The 18,650-nt window shown below is 45.3% G+C and overlaps 1 protein-coding gene across 1 annotated transcript in view; it reads left to right on the forward strand.

Moving 5' to 3' along the window:
* Positions 1 to 18,650, forward strand: part of LOC150013418 (stimulated by retinoic acid gene 6 protein-like) — a 33,885-nt gene that overhangs the window by 13,997 nt on the left and 1,238 nt on the right. Inside the window, exons 4-17 of the mRNA XM_090274451.1 lie at positions 703 to 833; positions 1,583 to 1,703; positions 3,224 to 3,269; positions 4,113 to 4,241; positions 6,509 to 6,579; positions 7,969 to 8,080; positions 11,038 to 11,191; positions 11,571 to 11,646; positions 14,204 to 14,285; positions 14,602 to 14,650; positions 15,136 to 15,253; positions 16,313 to 16,432; positions 17,587 to 17,750; positions 18,467 to 18,613. Coding sequence (XP_090130577.1) covers positions 703 to 833; positions 1,583 to 1,703; positions 3,224 to 3,269; positions 4,113 to 4,241; positions 6,509 to 6,579; positions 7,969 to 8,080; positions 11,038 to 11,191; positions 11,571 to 11,646; positions 14,204 to 14,285; positions 14,602 to 14,650; positions 15,136 to 15,253; positions 16,313 to 16,432; positions 17,587 to 17,750; positions 18,467 to 18,613 — 1,520 coding nt within the window. The remainder of the gene's footprint in view (positions 1 to 702; positions 834 to 1,582; positions 1,704 to 3,223; positions 3,270 to 4,112; positions 4,242 to 6,508; positions 6,580 to 7,968; positions 8,081 to 11,037; positions 11,192 to 11,570; positions 11,647 to 14,203; positions 14,286 to 14,601; positions 14,651 to 15,135; positions 15,254 to 16,312; positions 16,433 to 17,586; positions 17,751 to 18,466; positions 18,614 to 18,650) is intronic.

Consider the following 18,650-nt stretch of genomic DNA (forward strand, 5'->3'; position numbering starts at 1 on the left):
ACTGGGGCTCTTGAGATGGGCATCTCTGGGATACTGATTCTTTTTCTGTCTCTCTGTGTCGCTCAGCACCATTTTCCCATTTCCTCTCTGCCACCTGATGTAGGATCTCCACTTCCCTAAAGCCTCACCTTGCCTCTAGCACTGATCTGATTGCAACTTGGCATGACTTTCTAGAACAGAATATTAACAGCTGATTGCTCATGTCCTCAGAGCCACAAGTCCAAAACAGACATCTGATTGGCCTATCTAAAGTCAGGTGGTCACCCATAGTCCAATCAGCTGTGGCCGGGAATTGCATGGAACTAGCACAGCTAGTGATACCCAGACCTTCCCAGGAGTATTGGAAAGAACTCCCATAGACCATGCCTGTCTGGGACATACTCTTTGTTTTAGTCTCTCGAGTCATACTACCTGTGTCTCTCTTAGATGAAAACTCATCCCCTTTTGCTTATTGGCCTGGCTACTGGTGTCCTTGTTTGTGTCCTCTTAGACTTGGAGCACCTCAATGGAAAGAATTCCGTCTTCCTCACTTCAGTATCCTGAATCCATGGCTAGCCCCAGCATTGGCCCATAGGGCCTAAGAAAATGTCAGTCGAAATGAATGTTTCACTCCCCAATAATTTATCCTCAGGGTGGGATTAGTACCCTAGGGGTGTCTCAGAGCCACGTTCTAGCCTCATGAGCTGTTTCTCTTCTTCACAGACCTCTGGACTTCGTGGGCACTTTTAGTAACCGATGGTCCTATGGAATCGCCTTTGGGGCCACAGCCAATAAGGTCATGTTCTTGTTCTCAGAAGGCTACCAGCCCCTGCAGGTCCCTCAGTGGGCACAAGGTACTAGGGCTGACTCATCACTGCTGGGAATTCAACCACAGAAATTCTTGCTCTCAGAGGCAATGCGGCAGGGGTTCTCTGGGGCCAGGGGTAAGCTTTGTGAACTCAGCATTCTTCCCCATCTGTTACTTGTCCAACATCAAGGCTTGTTTGTGGGGGTTTTCTCCCAGTTAGATTTGGAGGTCCTTTAGACATAGTAGGACAAAGGCTCAGAAAGGAGTTTCACCGTCACCCACTCTAAAAATCTCTCATGAGTCATAGCCATGGCTGATACTCCCTCAGAGAACAGGCCTTCTTTGGCCATTGGTCTGGGGCCTCTTTATTCTCCATGTTTCCTGCTTTCCCTGAAGTAGCTACTTTAATCTACAGGTTCAACCATCCCTAATACGACAACTTCCAGACCTCTCTGTCTAGCCAGTTTTCTCACAGTGATTCTTGTTGTGTGTTTTTTATATGGTCTGTTTCCACCCATTATTCTGTGAGCTAATCAAGGATAGGGAGCAAGTTTTTTTCATTTCAATAGTTAGCCCAGTGCCTGGCATGGAAGAAGTACCAGGAAGGGCCTGTTGCATGAATGAAAAAAAGACATTCCTGCATACCTCCTTGTGCTAAGCTGGGGCTTGTCCACTCATGTCCTTGGGTCCTGAGGTCCATGACCAAAGGTCAGCTCAGAGCCCATAGCTTCCCTCGGACCCACCTGAGCCTCTGAGAAGAGGCACTCACAGCACCTCTGGCCCTGTCTCTCCCAGCCTTCGTGCTTCTCATTGGAGGCATCGAAGTCGGCCTGTCCCACTTCCCCTTCTTTGCCTGCCTCTCGTCGGAGTTCCGGCTGGTCAGCTCCATCCTGGGTTTCACCTACTCTCTGATCTGGTAAGATGAACTCTGCCTACCTGCCCCCCTGCCATTCTTTTGGCCATTGCTGAACTCTGGACAAAGGACTGGAGGTGACCTGAGAGCTCTCCTTGGCAGGGCACCTTTGTTTAGAACTTAGGCCCAGGGCAGGCGGAGCGACTGGTCCACGGTCCCCTGTGACCACAGTCCTCTGCCACTCCTTGGGACTGCACTTGAGGATTCAGAGGGTCAGGCCAGCATTCTGTCTGCTTCACAAGAGGCCACTCATGATTTAAATAGTCCCAGTAGTCAGAGATGTAGAAAAATTCATTTCTGTAAACTGCCGAGAGAGGCCCATGGCGGAAGCAGGAGTCCCATGTTGTTGCTGCTTCTCTGTGCTGTCGTGGCTTCGCTGGGGCCCAGGAGAAAGTGCATGTGCCTCGGCTGGGCGTTCAAGGCCCTCTTAGTTTCTCTCCTGTCCCTCCCCACCCCTTGACCTGTCTCTGGCACACATACAAGTCATATAAAACTCCCACGTTCATTCAGCAAACGTGCTATGAGATCACCACACAAGCAGGGAATGTACTGGAAAACAAGACAAACCCTCGGAATCCTGTGTTCTGGCTGCTTTGTCTGTATGTTGCTCTTCCCCAGGGGGATTATCTTCCCCCACCTGGCCCAGTGACGGATACATGCTCATCCTTTGTGGATCGTCGTCCCCACAGGTGGGAGCTCCCTGGCCCTTTGGTTGAGCTCTGTGCCCTCGACACTGGCACCAGACCAGCACAGACCTGGCCCCAGGGAATATCGGCTAACTGCATGGTCCCACAGACAGGTCCACTCTCTGTCCTGATGGGCTCGCTTCCTTGCCCCCATCTCCTTCTGGGCAGGGGTTCCAGGCCCAGGGCATGAGCCATGCAGGGGGCTGACAGGTAACGGGCACACCAATGGCTGCAATCCCGAAGTGTGTAAGTGGCTTGCTTTTTAAAAATCAGAAGAGAGGGTACTCAGTGTTGGATGTGGAGTAGTATCTTAGCCTGTGACAGACTTTTGGACCAGGAGAGGACAGGGTAACAGGAATCACACAGCAGCTTGGGCACCATGGGAGCATTACCCAAGCTTGAACATGACCAGGGATATGTGTTCAGCAGGAGCGAAGCCTCCAGGCTCATTTCTCAGGGCAGTGTTCACAGACAAGGCCACATCCAAGCAGAGGGAACATCAACCCCAGTGCCCAGAGCCCTGGGTCTTGGTCCTGGCTCTGGATGTCACACTGGACAAATCCCTTCCCATCTCTGGGCTTCAGTCTCCCCACCTGAGTGGTGGGGGAGGGAGGATGAGATCTCTGAGGGTCTTCCTGGGATTGTGTCTGAATGAGGGCCTTAAATGAATTTTCGTTCATGTACTTAGGCACAAGCGGGGTGCCTGGTCTATGTGGCATATACACGGAGACCTGGGGACCAGCCCTGTCAAGGAGGTTACTCCAGGCTGGGGGGGATCAGGGCTGCTGTCACAGGGACTGTGCTGGGAGCACCTCAAGCCCTGCTTCTCTCCTGCAGGTTTGCTGTCACCATCTTTCACATCACACAGTGTCCCCATGGGCAGGTGAGTCCTCACTGTGCTCTGTTTAGGGTATCCCATTCAATCACCATGGCCAACTTGCTTTGTGACCTTGGACAAGCCTCTGCCACTCTATGGGCCTCAGCTTCCTTCTGTGTACAAAAGGGAGTTGGAGCCATTCATGATACTGCAATTGTATAATATCTTACGTTCATCAAGGTATTGATTCACAGACAGATGCTCTCTCAGTTAATATTCACAGCAGCCCCTCAAGGTGGGGAAGCTCTCAGAAAACCTGTTTTATAGGTGATGAAACTGAGGCCAAAGATAGGAAGCAACTGAAGAAGAAGCAGATCTGAGCATTGAGACCAGGTCTGGCTGATTCCGGAGCTCATTTCTTTCTACTCCTTCCTGTAGCATCAGTTTCTTTGTCTTCTAATGGGAGACTTGGACTAGATGAGCCCCTTCCAGTTTTCCATGCACTGTCATTCTCAGAACTGATACAAACTGGGTCATCTGTTTAGCCCTATACCCCAGGAAAGGAAGCAAGATCTTTCCCTCTCCCCCTTCTTGCCTCTCCCCTCTCTCTCCCTCTCTCTTTCTCTGTGTAGTTTCCAAAAGGAGCATTTGATACCAAATCAGAAAAGAGCCATGAAAGCCCTTTGTATAAGACTGAATGGGAGTGCTAGGACTCAGATCCCTGGCTGTTAGACTCCAAGTCCACTGCTTCTTCCTGTAGTGTGGGCTGAGGGAGCAGGGACCCAAGCTTGGAGAGAGTGGGCCTTGGTGGGAGCAGACTGGGGCAGGCAGATTCCTGTCCACAGCTTCACCAGGGGCCCGGTCCCGCTCCATCTGGATCTAATGCCCAGTGGTCTGCTTCTGTTGCAGTTTTTGGGGAGGTACGAGACCGTCATGTTCTACTGGCCCTCACTGCTGTGCCTGTCGTTCTTGCTGGGCCGATTCTTCCACATGTTTGTCAAGTCTGTGAGGGTCCGTCTGGGCTGGGAGCTCCAGATGGTGAGTACTAAGTATAAGCACCTGTCCTGACAGGTGTGGTCCTCGCACAATCCTGTGAGATGGGATTACTCCTCTCATTCTGTAGTAGGAAACTTGGACCCAGAGAGGTGAACTGTGTTGCCCAAGGTCACGTACCTAGTCTGTAGCAGAGCCAGAACAGGAGCCCAGACAGTTTGCTTGTTGAGGCTCTTTCTTAACCACTGTTCTTTTTCTAATTCCTTGAGGTATAAAGTTATGTCGTTTATTTGAGGTCTTTCTTTTTGTTAATGTAGTTGTTTGCCACTATATAAACTTCCCCCTTAGAACTGCTTCTGCTGCATTCCATAAGTTTTAGTATGTTGCATTTTATTTTCATTTAAGATATTTTTTGATTGCCCTTTTGGTGTTTTCCTCTGACTTGTTGGTTGTTCAGGAGCGTGTTGTTTAACTTCCACATATTTATGAATTTTCCAGTTTTCTTCCTGGTATTGATTTCCGGCTTTATGCCATTGTGGTCAGAAAAGATAATTGATATTTAAATTTGTTAAGACTTGTTTTGTGGCCTAACATGTGATCTATCCTAGAGAGTGTTCCCTGTGCTCTTGAGAAGAATATACATTCTGCTACTGTTGGGTGGAATGTTCTGTATATGTTTATTTGTTCTACTTGATCTATAGTGTTGTTCAAGTCTGCTGTTTCTGTATTGATTTTCCGACTGGATTATCTATCCATTGTTGAAAGTGTGGTGTTGAAGTTCTGCTATTATTGTGTTGCTGCATATTTATCCCTTCAGTTTTTATTAATAATTACTTTATATATTTAGGTGCTTTGATGTTGAGTGCATATATATTTACAATTGCTACTTTCTCTTGAGCAATTGACCCTTTATCATTACATAATGATTTTTATTGGCTCTGACACTTTTTGATTTAAAGTCTATTTTGTCTCATATAAATATAGTTCCCTTGCTCTGTTTTGGTTACCATTTGTATGAAATATCTTTTTCCAATCTATTCCCTATGTGTGTCCTTAAAGCTAAAGTGAATCCCTTATTGGTTGCCTATATTTATAGTTTTTTTATTTCTAAATCTGTTTAGTGACTCCAATAATGTCTTTTTATTGGAGAATTTAATCCACTTACATTTAAAGAAATTAATAGGTAAGGACTTAAAATTGCCATTTTGTTAATTTTCTGACTGTTTCATAATTCTTCCTTTCTTGCTTTCTTTGTAAGGTGATGATTTTTTTGTTTGTTTTTTTTTTGTAGTGGTATGCTTTGATTCCTTTTTCTTTATCTTTTGTTTAATATAAAGTAGGCTAATCTTTGTGATCACTATGTGGCTTACATAAAACACTTCATAGTTATAACAGTCTCCTTTAAGTGGATAACAACTTACTTTAATTGCATAGAAAAAACCTACACCTTTACTCTCACTTTCCCTCATGGGAGAGTCTGCAGGCCAAGGGGCGTCTCTGTGCACTGAGCTGTGCCACCTTGGAGGACGGGTGACGGGGGTAAAGTGAAACTGTTCTTCCTGCCCTCTTCAGTGCATCTGTTCCCAGAGTTTTTCCTGACTGGGATTCTGGAACCTCCCAGATGCATTGTTGGGTGCCCACAAAGGTACTCTCATTGTGGGTGGTTGTCAAAACTGGGGTACCAGAGTGGGTCTGGGAGCCAGAACCCCCTATTCCTCCATCCTGCTGACATCACTCACCAGTCAGGATTCTAACCAGATCCTTTGTACTCTACCCAACATCTGCAGTATATAAGATTTCATCTCATAGCGTGTAAAATTCCCATATTCAATATATGTAGCAAAATAGTAACTATTATGGAAAGCTGGAGAAAACATTGTAAAACATACCATTAAAGTTTGTTTTATTAAATCCTGCAAAATAAAAACTGAGCAAAAAAAACTTCTATTCATAAGAAGTAAAAACACTGGGGTTTTGGATGTTTCATTCCTGAAACAATGTTTTGAACTATGATGGGAAATCACTGACTCTCAAACAGAAAAAGGACGTCACAGAGCAATGACAGGTGCAGTCAGTAAGCAAAAGAGTCAAGGAAGGCGAGAGCTCTGGCATTTCGGGAGAGCAATGCTTGGTCAACAGGAGCCTGGATCCTGCCCTTCTCTTCATTAAATGACAGGTGTCTGGGAATGGCCGACTCCAAAAGAGCAAGTGTTGCCCACATTCCTGCCCTCTGTGGCAATAGCCCCTCAAAGAGACCAGTGCCCTAACTAGAACTTGTGAGTCAAAGCATATACCTCTGTCTTTCCTCACAGGAAGAAAAGCCTTTCCTGGAGATTCACCAGGCCGAGCGTGTCAAACAGCTCCTGAGGAAGCCGTGTCTGCAGTAAGCCGCAGTTTGGCTCATTCGCCCTTGGTGTTTGCACCAGTACTGACGAGCCCTGGCAGCATGAGACCCTGAGATTACTAGAAGAGCTCTGTATTAGTCAGGACTCTTGTTTGTTAACAACAGAAACTCAGTTTAAACTGGATTAGAGAGAAGGAAATGTATGGCCTTATGTAATGTAAAAGTCTAGTGGCCGTCAGTTTCAAACATAGATGGATCCAGGGCTTTATTACTGTCATGAGAACTAGGTTTATTTCCTCTCGTCCGCTCTTAGCTCTGCTTTTATCTGGATTAGCCTTCAGGTTAGATGGGTTTCCTCCCCATGGTGGAGCCCAGAATCTCCAAGCTTATACCCTCCTGGTTTAAGCTCACAGGAAAGAGAAGTCTTCCTATCTAATGATTCAAACCAAAGTCCCGTTGGAGCATATTGAGCCAAATGCCATTCCAGAACCAGTTACTGTGGCTAGGGGATTGGAGTAAAGTGATGGTTAAGCCTGGGTCCCATGTTTACCACTGGAACCAGGAAGCAGTTCAGCCTCGCTTCACCACTAGGACTGATGGTGGGAAAGGAATAGATTCTCAGAGAAAAAGTCATATGTCCTTATTAATAAAAGAGGACATAGCACTTGGCTAGGCAAAAGTACATGATCTTCAGGGGTCACAGTTGTCACCCTACCCCTGACACTGACAAGAGAATATACCCCAGAGAAGGGACATGTCTAATTCAAAGTCACAATGGCAAAGCTAGTACTTCCATTAGAACTACACCTGGCTACATATAGCAAAACAACCCCACAAAATAATAGCAGCACAGATGAGAGAGATGCATTTCTCATGTAAAAGAATTCTGGAGGCTGCAGTTCATACTGACCCTTGACTGCTCACCATGGCAGTTTACCTACTGGTCATCTGTCTTTCTGCTTCAGTGTTTCGATGGTTTCCATCATGAAGGCTGCCCATGGCCCCAGACAGATTCTGGGACTCTAGTCTGGACCAGGCACTATGTCAGCATTTCAGATGGCAGGCAGGAGGAAAAAAGGAAGGGCAATGGGGTCCCTTCCAGTTGTGTCATTTCTATCTAAGTGCCCTCCCTAAGTCCCACACCATCCCTCTAGTCACATCTAATTGCCCTGGCCTTAGCCTTGCTCACTGTTAGCTGTAAGAGAAATCTGAAACTATAACCTTTCAGTCTGGTGAATTGCTGCACTAAATAAAACCGAGTCTCTGTTCTTAAGAATAAGGGGAGAATGAAAACTGTGGAATCAACCAGTGTTCTTTCTCTTCACTAAAATCTAAGATGAAGAAGCAGAGATGAGGTTATTTTCAGAAGAATTAGGCATTTGTTTACCAACTGCAACCTGTCTTTTCTTGGTGTTTACTCATTAACAGAGAGAAGAAAAAGTCTTGGTTCCAAACCAGGATATATGAGTGGGACCCCTGCTTTCAGTTCCCAAGCAGAATGATTGGAACCATGGTGCTGGCTTTCATCTGCCTGTACCTTGTAAGTAGATCCGAGAAAATCCTTTTATATTTTATAAAGTGGGTGGGGCTAGGATAGGGGTTGTTCTTAAGAAGCTGGCAGAAAATTTAATCTCTGTAGATCAAAGAAGTACAATTCTTTGACCCAACAAATTTGACTCCAAGCACACTTTTACCCACATGGTGAAATTTACTAATAAATATAGTCAGATTATTTATGGAGACTTCTGGTTGCCAATTCCACAGGTAAAGAGCTTGCAAAAATTCCATTCCATCCTAACAACAAATGAAAATCAAAACAAAGTGAAAGAAATCAACAATTCTTAGATCCCTAAAAGAAGTGAGGTTGCAGGGCAGATCATTGCCCCTAAGTTGAAGAGATAGACAGGTGGATATAGAGAATCACAGTAGAATGGAGCAGAAACCCCATGGGAATCAGCACTGAATTAGGAAAATTTGAACTGTAGTTGACACCATCAATCAATTAGAATTTTGGACATTCATAGACTACTTAACAAGAGTAGAATGTACATTTTTCTCAAGATGACATGGAAATTTCACCAAGATAGACCAAATCCTGGGCCATAAAACACACCTTGAAAAATTTAAAAGAATAGAAATTATGCAGTGCCTCTTTCAGACCACAGTAGAATTAAACTAGAAATAAATAACAAAAAGATAACTGGAAAATTCCAAAATAGTGGAAATTAAACAACACACTTCTAAGTAATTGTGTGTTATAGAAAAATATCTCAAGAGAAATTAAAAATAAACAAAAATGAAATTAACTAAATGAAAACGAAAACACATCAAAATTTGTGGGAGGCAGCAAAAGCAGTGCTTAGCGGGAAATTTGTAGCTTAGCGGGAAATTTGTAGCGTTGAGTGTATAAATTAGAAATGAAGAAAGATCCACATCAGTTTTTAAGCTCCTGCCTTAGAAACTTAGAAAAGAATTAAATACAAAGTAAGCAGCAGAATAGATATAATAAAATTAGAGCAGAAACCTATGAAACTGAAAACAGGAAATTAATAAAGAAAATCAATGAAACCCAAAGCTTGGTCTTTGAAATAATAAAATCAATAAGCCTCTAGCCAGACTAAGAAAAATTACTTATGTCAGAATGAAAGAGGGAAGATCATTACAGATTCCATGGGCATTAAAAGAATAATAAAGGAATAGTATGAACAACTCTATGCCCCAAATTTGATAACCTAGATGAAAGGTACAATCTACCACAACTCACCCAAGAAGAAATAGACAGTCTGAATAGGCTTAAAGCTATTAAAGAAGTTAAATCAACGAGTAATGATTTTTATAATAGAAAGCACCAGGCCCAGATAGGTTCATTGGTGAACTCTACAAAACATTTATTTCAGCAGAGCTAAGGAAAATATTATGTTACAGTTCTTACTTAGCCAACTAAAATCATGTCATTTAAATATAGAATAATCGATCTTGACAAATAATTTCAGTGAATTAAAAATAAAAGTGGATAGACTTACTGTATTATATTTCAAAATAGGATCAAAAATTAAAATGTCTTATTTCATTTTGCTCCTATTTAAGTTTGTTTTCTCAACAAGACATTTTAAATGTTGTCATAACTTAGACTTCAATATTCAATATATTTTTTTATTAAACATAGAATCAAAACATTTTATGTTGTCAAATTTATCCAATATAAACTGTCTAGCTTAAAAGCAGGGTCGAAATGAGGGATAAAAATGGCAAGGCCAAATTGGCTTCTGCTCATTTTAAATGTGCAAAGATGATACCCATATAAATTAATCCTATGATTACATTTTAAGTAACTGTATCAGGCTATTCTGAAGTACCATAGTGTTAGTAACTTAATACTATGTTTAATTTTGCCTACGTAACAATGTTGAAGGCTGGGTGTTCAGATTTGGGAGGCAGCAGTCATCCGTGTGTTATTCCATAACCCAGATTCTTCCATCCTGTTCCTCATCATCCCTGAGAACCCTCACCATCTACCTCCAGTCAGCAGAAGGGGAAAGTGCATGCAGAAATGCATGTGGGAGGTGCTTGAAGGCCCTTTTCCATCGGCAAAAACGTTGTTATGTGGCCACATCTAACTCAAGGGAGGCTGGGAAATGTAGTCCAGCTTTCTGTCCAAAGAAGGGGAGAATAGATTTTAATGACCTGCTAGAGTTCTCTGCAACAGTGAATAATTCACTTGGAGTTACGTTTCTTAAGTCTTTATTGGTTATCTGCAATGCTAAGCACTATACTAACACCTGGAAGAGAACGAAGCTGATTTAGCAGAGTCTTGGCCTGGCAGAAGCCCATGGTTTAAGAGAAGGAGATAAGATATGGTATAAAGTACCTGCCATCTAAAGTGAGACAAAAGAAAGGTGAATGTGCTCTGGAAGTTTAATGAATTATTCTAGATTCAGAAGCTGCCTGAAGATAATAACATCTGAGCTCTGTGTTCAGAGATAAGCAAGATTCAGTTGGTGAAGTAGATGATGGCAGGAACTCCAGAAGTAATGGCATGATAGTGGGGAGCATGACGATATGAGGACAGGATAATGGGGATGAGCAAGCATGACATGTGTACAGGAAATGGTACCTTCTTCATTTGGGTTATCACTAAGATACAAGAAGGGGAGCAATGAGAGATGTGACTGGCATTGTCCCCAAGGTCACCCCTTATTCAACATTAGGCATTCATCTCACTCTGATGTAATTAATACTTGAAGAGTTCCTTGAGCCCTTATGGGCCTCGTCTTGTATGCTATAGGGTGAAGAACAGCGTTTAGGGTGTCTCCTATCTACAAAGAAGCTACAACCCTATTCATCTCTGTATAGCCAGTGTCCAGAGTCTAGTTCAGATGAGTGTTGAACTTCAAAGAGGTTTAACCTCAAAACCAAAGAGAGACCCATATGTGATTCACATTCTCGGCCAAAGCTGTACTTAGGAGAGACCTCGAAACATTTGTTCTGTGTCCCCAGTTCATTGTCATTGAGTTCTGCGTGTTCATGTATGTGAGAGATAAGATGGATGTGTTTGAAGGCGAGTTAGAGAGCTACATTGCCTCCGTGAACCAGACCGGGACCCTGACCCGACTCGTCCTGCAGGTGAAAGAGCTGATGAACGTATCCAAAGGTAAAACCATCCTTGCACATAGCTGCTGTTTAACCAGAGGTGGGTCACCACCCCCCAAAAGTGGCAATTAGAAGTTTAATGGAGTTTTACAAGGATGGAAGCTACCTAAAATGTATATACACCATTATCGTCCCATTACTCATGGGATTGGAAATATTATGACCAAAGGAGGGGATAATATAGGAAATAAAGTATTGCAAGGCTGTGTGTGGTTAAAATGAAACAGAAATATATAAGCAAAACTGTATTTACACAAGAAATGTGTTAAAGGAGGTATAATATATTTTGCCCAGATCTTTCTGATCTGAGTTTCTGCATTTGGAAAAGACTGTTTCTGGTTCATCTTCAGAGACCTCTCCTATCACCTTTTGTGTTTCAGGAGTTTGGGTGGTCACCATTTTGCCTGCCTCCCTCACGTGTGTGAGCTATCTCTTCCACATTTTGGCTTGTTACAGGTAAAAGAGCTCAGGGAGTCATTTGTGTGTCTTCAGCCAGGAAAGCATCTAACAGCATTTCTAAGAATTCCCAAACAGTGCCAGCAAACTGGAACCAGGGGTGTATGCCAGGTTCGGGGATAACCAGATCTATTATCAGGAAACAAACAAACTGACAACTATTGACTTGAGCTTCTACTATGATCTAGATGTTGTGCTTGAATAATTTGATTTTCACCAGAATCCTGAGGGGTACTTTCATCTCCACGTTTATAGCTGAGGAAGCCAAGACTCAGCAAAATATCTTGCCCAAGCAATTAGCTACTGATCATGTCTTCTGAGCCCAAACCTTGACATTTCTTCTACACTCCGGCCTCTCTACTGGGTGTCAGACCTGCCCTGCTCTCCAGCATTCATCACACTGGGCCATCAGCAGATGAATGTGGCTCAAGGGGACCAGGTGCCTCAATCTCAAGAACAGTAGTCAGTGCTTTTCAATACATAGTGAGCATATATATTTTTAAAGATTTTATTTATTTATTTGTGGAGAGAGGGAGAAAGAGAGGGAGAGAAACATTGATGTGAGAAAGAAACATTTATCGGTTGCTTCTCGTATGTGTTCTGACCAGGGACTGAACTCACAGCCCAGGCATGTGCCTGACCAGGAATTGAACTGGCAACACTTTGCTTTGCAGGATGACACCCAACCAACTGAGCCACACCAGTCAAGTCCATAGGGAGCTTTTGCAGGCAGATAGCAGTTGAATTTTAGGTACCTCACGCTCCTGTCTCTCTCTGTCTCTCTGCCTTTGCCTTTGCCTCTCTTGGTCTCTGTCTCAGTCTCTAACTTATACTCACTGACTTAAAGGAAGCTCAGGTCCAATCCCATGCCACTCCCCAAACGTCCTGCTTTTGTATCCTCACCATCTGGTGGCCCACTGGGTGAGTCTCTTGCCAGTGGCATCAAAGAGAAAGACTCCTGGCACAAAGGGGCCCCAACTCTCCATTCTTGCCCTGTCTTGCTCCCTCTCTTCACATTCTTTTCCCTGGACCCTGTGGGTGGGCTGGACACTGATGTTTTCCCTCGCCCCTGTCTGATGAAGGGAGATATCTGTTCCTTTATTTTTTCTTTCTTTTTAAAAAAGATTTTATTTATTTATTTTTAGAGAGGGAGAAGAGAGGGAGGCAAACATCAATATGTGGTTGCTTCTCGCTCGCCCGCAACTGGGGACCTGGCCCACAACCCAGCCATGTGCCCTGACTGGGAATCGAACCACCGATCCTTTGGTTTGCAGGCTGGTGCTCAATCCACTGAGCAACACAAGCCAGGGCTGTTCCTTTCTTGATTAGTCTGCAAGTGGCTGGGAGATTTTTACTGAGGCAATTGACCACAACTAGGCACAATCGCTGTGCAGAGCAGGCTGCATGGATATGGGGGCAACTGAGGGAAGAGAAGTCCCCTCGTTCCTGTCCAGGCTGGCTCCTCCCTCCCACACCTGTCACCCAGGTGTGATGATTCTTGCCCTGCCTCCTTTACAGAACAACCGGGCAGAGGAACTAATGGATGAGAAAGCACCCTATAAACTGGGAAGCACGAGACTGGCCCAGTATTTTTATTTTTCTTAGAATTATTCCAATTTCCATACAAGCTCTTTTTAAAAAACTGTACAAAAAATATTTAGTGTAAAGCAAGTCTTCCATTCAGACCTCAATTTCTTGCTCCTGAGCTAAACATTGTTGTTCATTTTCTGAGCATCCTTCCAGAAATGTTCTATGCTAATATATCTGTGTGTGTTTGTATTCCTAGTTGCATACTCTACTCCAGGGCTGTAAAATAAAAACACAGTGAAAGCCACAGGTGCAATTTTAAATTTCCTAGTAGTCACTATTAAAAAAGCAAAAGGGGTGGTGAAAATAATTTAATAATGTATTTATCCTAACAAAACACAAATACCACCACTTCCACATGTAATAAATGTACATACCAAGTCTTCCTAATTTAGTGGCCATGAAATTACAAAACAACCTAGAAAATGCTGGAGATATAATGTTAAGGAAAAAGCAGGGCCCAGATGTGCACTTGGTCTGTGAACTTGAGCATGCCAACCTAATCTTTATGCAAAGGTCCAGGCCGAGACTAGCACATGGGGAAAACACACAGTGATTTCTTGGGGTGCTGGAATTGTGAGGGGTCATGCCCCCTTTATGTTGTTCTAAGGTGGGGGATATCATTAAAAATGGGTTTCTGTTTTTATCTGTTTTAAAATATTATTACATAAATAATTTATATTCATGGTAGAAAAAAAAACAGAGCAAAATGAAGAAAATAAAAGCCACATACACAGTCTCAAATATCAAAGTCACTATTAAGACTAGGTAAGTATATATTGTTTTTATAAAATATATTAAATTTAAGATTTTTAAGGCTCATCCGCACCATCCCGTGAGCTGTGATCAATACCAGGGGCTAAGCGGCCTGCTGTCTCCCTCCACAGGCCTCTCTGTTTCTAGCTATTGAACTCTAAGTGCACGAGGGGCTGGGGTTGTGAACATCACTTATTTCCCACCTTTTCTCTAGAAAGCACGTGAAGAGGTTGTGGGCAGGAAATAAACACTTTCTCCCTCTGAAGTTTCATAACCCTTCCTCATCGGGGAGTGTGGTAAGTCTACAGAGACCTCTCTCTGCCCTGAGACTCAGTGGTTTACCAAAGCCTGCTCTCCTGTACCTCAGACAGGGACAGTGTGATGGGAAGAGCCCCAACTGGCAGTCCAGAGCCCTAGTTCTGCTGCTGGGGGACTCAGGACAGTCACTCTCCTCATGTGGCCCTCGCTTGGTTTCCTCATCTGTAAAATGAGGACAGTCACCTGCCTCAGTGGGTTGGTGTGTGACTAATGAGACAGAGTTGCTGGGCACGTGGGTCAGAGGTAATCAAAGTTTTTTTCCCCTCTGGGCTCCTTTTTCTTTTTAAATCCCAGGTGGCCATTGCAAGGTACTCTGGCTGGCAAATTGCCTACATTTTGTGGGGTAAGTGCCATCATGTGACCCGTTCAATTCCACACACATTCCCTGGGCACCTGCAGAGTCCTGGTGTGGGTGGGGAGGAGAGACATGAGGCAGAAGCAGCCCCAGCGCCTGCCTCTGAGTGACCTTCAGGAAGAAGGGAGAATCACATACTCGTATAGCTCATCATTGCCACCTGTCCTGAGCCCACAGGATATATAGGCCAAGGGCGGTGGCGACTCAGAGGAGGAAGTGACTGTCCACATGCAGGGCAGGGCTTGAATACATTCTGGTGGAGTTGACATTTGAACCGCACCTGGCAGGGTGAGCAGAAGGTCAGCAGGAAGAAAAGTGAGGGCACACCAGGCAGAAGAAACAGCATAAACAGAAGTGCCAGTTCCAGTGCCAGCACCTTTGGTGGGAGGAGGATAGCTCGGGAATGCAGACAGGGACATGGGTGACTGGATCACAGAGGGCCTTGAGTGACCAGCGGCTCCCCTGACCCACAGGCTACCTCATTATCCACGTGGTGCAGAGCCTATTCGGCATGGGGATCATGTACAGCCTGGTGTTGCCCGTCATCCACAACCAGGGCCTGGAGATGCTCCACAGACTTGGCATCGGGATGTAAGTGCACGGTGGGCTTCTTGTTATTGCCCAGGGCCTAGGAGCTGGTGGGCCCTCGCAGCTGCTGTTCAAAATGCCCCTCTGCTAGGCTCTCACCAACCTCTGGGCCATACTCTTAGCTCTGGTCTAAACACAGGCCAAAATAGCAACTCATCGCAATAGGAACCTTCCAATTCACAAAATATTTCCACTCTCATTGTTCAACGAGGTCCTCACATTTGTGTCTGTGGCAGGTGCACATTAAGCCCATTTTATAGCTGGGAAGATTGAGGTTTGGGGAGGTGAAATGAGAGGACAGTCTAGTGGAAGGAGAGAGGGGATCTGAGCTTAAGTTTTAGGTCAGCTGTAGGACGTGGGTAAGTTGCTTCTCTGCGCCTCAGTTTCCCCGTATGGAAGATAAAAGCAAATGCTGACATTGAGAATTCACTGTGTGCCTTTTCTCTTAAGAACCCTTTGAGGTTGAGCCTTATATTAGCTCCCTCTTTTTCAGAGGCACAGAGACGCAAAGCAACTTGTCCAAGGACGGGGAAGAGGCAGGACTGGGAGTCAGGCAATCTAAAACCAAAAGCCTCATTTAATCACTACTCCACACTGCCACCCAGAGGGTGCAAACACAGGCTGTGGGGCTCTCTGGAGACCTCTGTGCTCTGAGCTCCTCGCTTCCATTCTCACCTAGAGACACCCATGAGCGGTGCAGAGCCTGCCTGGTCCACTCTGGCATGGCCTTCCTGTGCCCTTCTAAAAATCCCGTTCCTTTCTTTGGCTCCCATGCTGTTAGACCACTCATCCCAATTGCTGCCCCTGTATCCTGGAGTTCTGGCTTGGAGCTAGAAGATCTGATCTCAGAGCTTTAAAAAGTTACCTCCCCTCTGGGAGCCTCAGTTTTCCCATCTGCACAAGGGGCGTGAGAATGCTCTGCAGGCTTGTAGCACCGAGCTCATTGCTGCTGTTGGTCCGGTGGGCCGTCAGCATCTCACTCCTCTTTATCCCTGGGCATCTGAGAAGGGCTTGAGAAGACTGGACAAGGCCACCTCAGGAGGGTCTCGCCCTGTGTTTCAGCCTCACCATATCCATCGTCCTGGGTCTCATGGTCGTGCAGGTATGGATTGCCTCCAGCTTCTTCCTACAACCAAAGATGGGCACAGCTGATGAGCAGAAGCCCTTGGCACTCAACAACAGGTGAGGACAAAGGAGCAAATGGCAATAGTAGGACTTTGGTCTCAGCAATCTCTCATTCTTTCCTCCTCACTGTTGGCAGTTTCCTGGGCGGGCTCTGCACTCAGAGGGTGAGGGGCAGTGGTTGAGGAGTGGGCTCTGGCGCCAGACTCCCTCGGTCCAAATCCTGGCTCTACCCCTCCTGAGCTTTCTTATCTTTTGTGACTTTAATAAACATCTATGAATGTCAGTTTAGCACTTTACAAATAATGTGCATACCTCAAAGAGGTGTTCTGAGGATGCATGTGTTCACATATGAACTTAGAATAGTAGTGCCTGGCCTGTGGTAATCCTTTCTAATTCACTTACTCAGAGCCATTCAGTGATGGAGGCAACAACGTGGACACTCAGGATAAAGAGATGTCCCCGCAGGACCTGCCTGTGAGAAGCTCATGGTCCACTGCAGCTGACAGACACAGTCATATAGGGACAGTAGACTCCAGAAGGTGTGAAAGGATCACAAGAGAAACCCGAGTAATGGAGGAGGGGCAGGGTAGCAGAGGAGAGGCAGGAGTGGTTAATTCCATGGGGGTGGGATGTTTGAGCTGAAGTCCGTAAGATTGTGGGATTCCTACAGGTAGAGCTGAGAAGAGGGCGTGGCTGGCATTCCCCACTGCACGGATGAAGGCAGAAAGGCACGGAAGGGCAGGGCGTGTTAGGAAAACAGTAAGAATCAAACATGGTGGCCATGCAGTGGCCTTAGATGGTGAAGGCAGGGAGGGGCCGCAAAGTGCCAATGCCAGAAAGGCCCCTTTCGAAGAGGGCCTAGAAATTCACTATGCAAAGCTTGGGCTTTTCCCCTTAGGCAGCAGGAAACCACATGGTGACTTGGGAAATTTTGTCTGGAGGACTTGGAGCAGTTCCAGCTGGGGACAGGTCACTGTTACAACAGATAGTGGGAAAGCCATGACCTCTGCTATAACCACAGAACCAGCTGTGGCCACTGAGATTTCTCATCATTCAGGAAATCTCAAGATCCACAGATCCCATCAAACACTACAGGCACTACTAACATTCACCCTGCACTGTGACCAGTGTTCTGGGGAACCCCTGAGTCCGTCTGCCTGGCCATGTTCTCATACTGAAAGGGTGCCACCCCCCACCTGCTTCCATTGCAGGAAGGCATTCCACAACTTCAACTACTTTCTGTTCTTCTACAACGTGCTGCTGGGCCTGGGTGCCTGCCTTTCCAGGCTGCTCATCAGCTGCCTCCTGGGTGCGTGGCTGATTGCCCGCATTGACAGGACCATCCTGCAGAATGGCTACGAGGGAGCGGACATGGGTGAGTGGCTAGCCCCTGACGGCCACATATCTGGGGAGGGCTGGGCCTGCACCTTTGTCAAAGCTGCCTGGAAGTCATGTACCAGAGGCCTAGACAGAGTTCACTTTTCATTTCTGTGTAGAGCTTATCTTCCCAGGGAGACTATAAAGCTGAGTAGGAAAAAAACAACAACATTCAGCCCAATGGTCAGAAGGGAACTCAGGCTATTAAATACCTGCGTATTTGCCAGACCTTTGAGGTATAATGGCCGGCAGTAAGAGGTGGCACATTTCTATCTAAATGGTTAGGAGGTGACTTATGAATGCACGGCTCTGAAAATTTTGAGAAGGAACGCATCTCAGAATTACTGGTGCTATTAGTTGGAAACTTCCTTAGATAAGAAAATGGTCTGTTCAGTTGAAATACTCCAAAATCAAAGCCATTTATTTGTATGGAGCAAAAACAATTTTCTATTTCTGACCTGTGTCCATTCATTCACTCATCCATTCATTAAAGGAGCTCCTAGCTCCTTTGAGCTTCAAGTTCCAGATAAAATGGATGGATTAGATTGTGATCTGTAACGTCCTTTCCAGCTTTTCATACCTAACTTTCTAGATTCTCAGCAAAGACATGGGCACCATTCAGAAACCAAGTGACGCTGTAGTCATGTCACAAAAGGCACACACTGGGCCACCCCAAGATATGCCATATGGCCTGACCTGCCCCCTGGATTTCAGGGTTCAGTGCCTGGATCGGCATGCTCTATGTGGACCATTATCACACCAACCCTGTGCTCGTCAGTTTTTGTCACATCTTGATCACAGGCCTCCGGGAGAGGACGCTGCAGCAGGCCATCAGATACGGGTACCTCAATCAGTCAGCAGGTGAGTCTCCTGCTTGAACCTTCCCTGTAGTGGGACC

The sequence above is a fragment of the Furipterus horrens genome, unplaced genomic scaffold (genome assembly GCF_987537825.1).
Source record: "Furipterus horrens unplaced genomic scaffold, mFurHor1.1.pri manual_scaffold_4, whole genome shotgun sequence".
Classification (NCBI taxonomy): Eukaryota; Metazoa; Chordata; class Mammalia; order Chiroptera; family Furipteridae; genus Furipterus; species Furipterus horrens.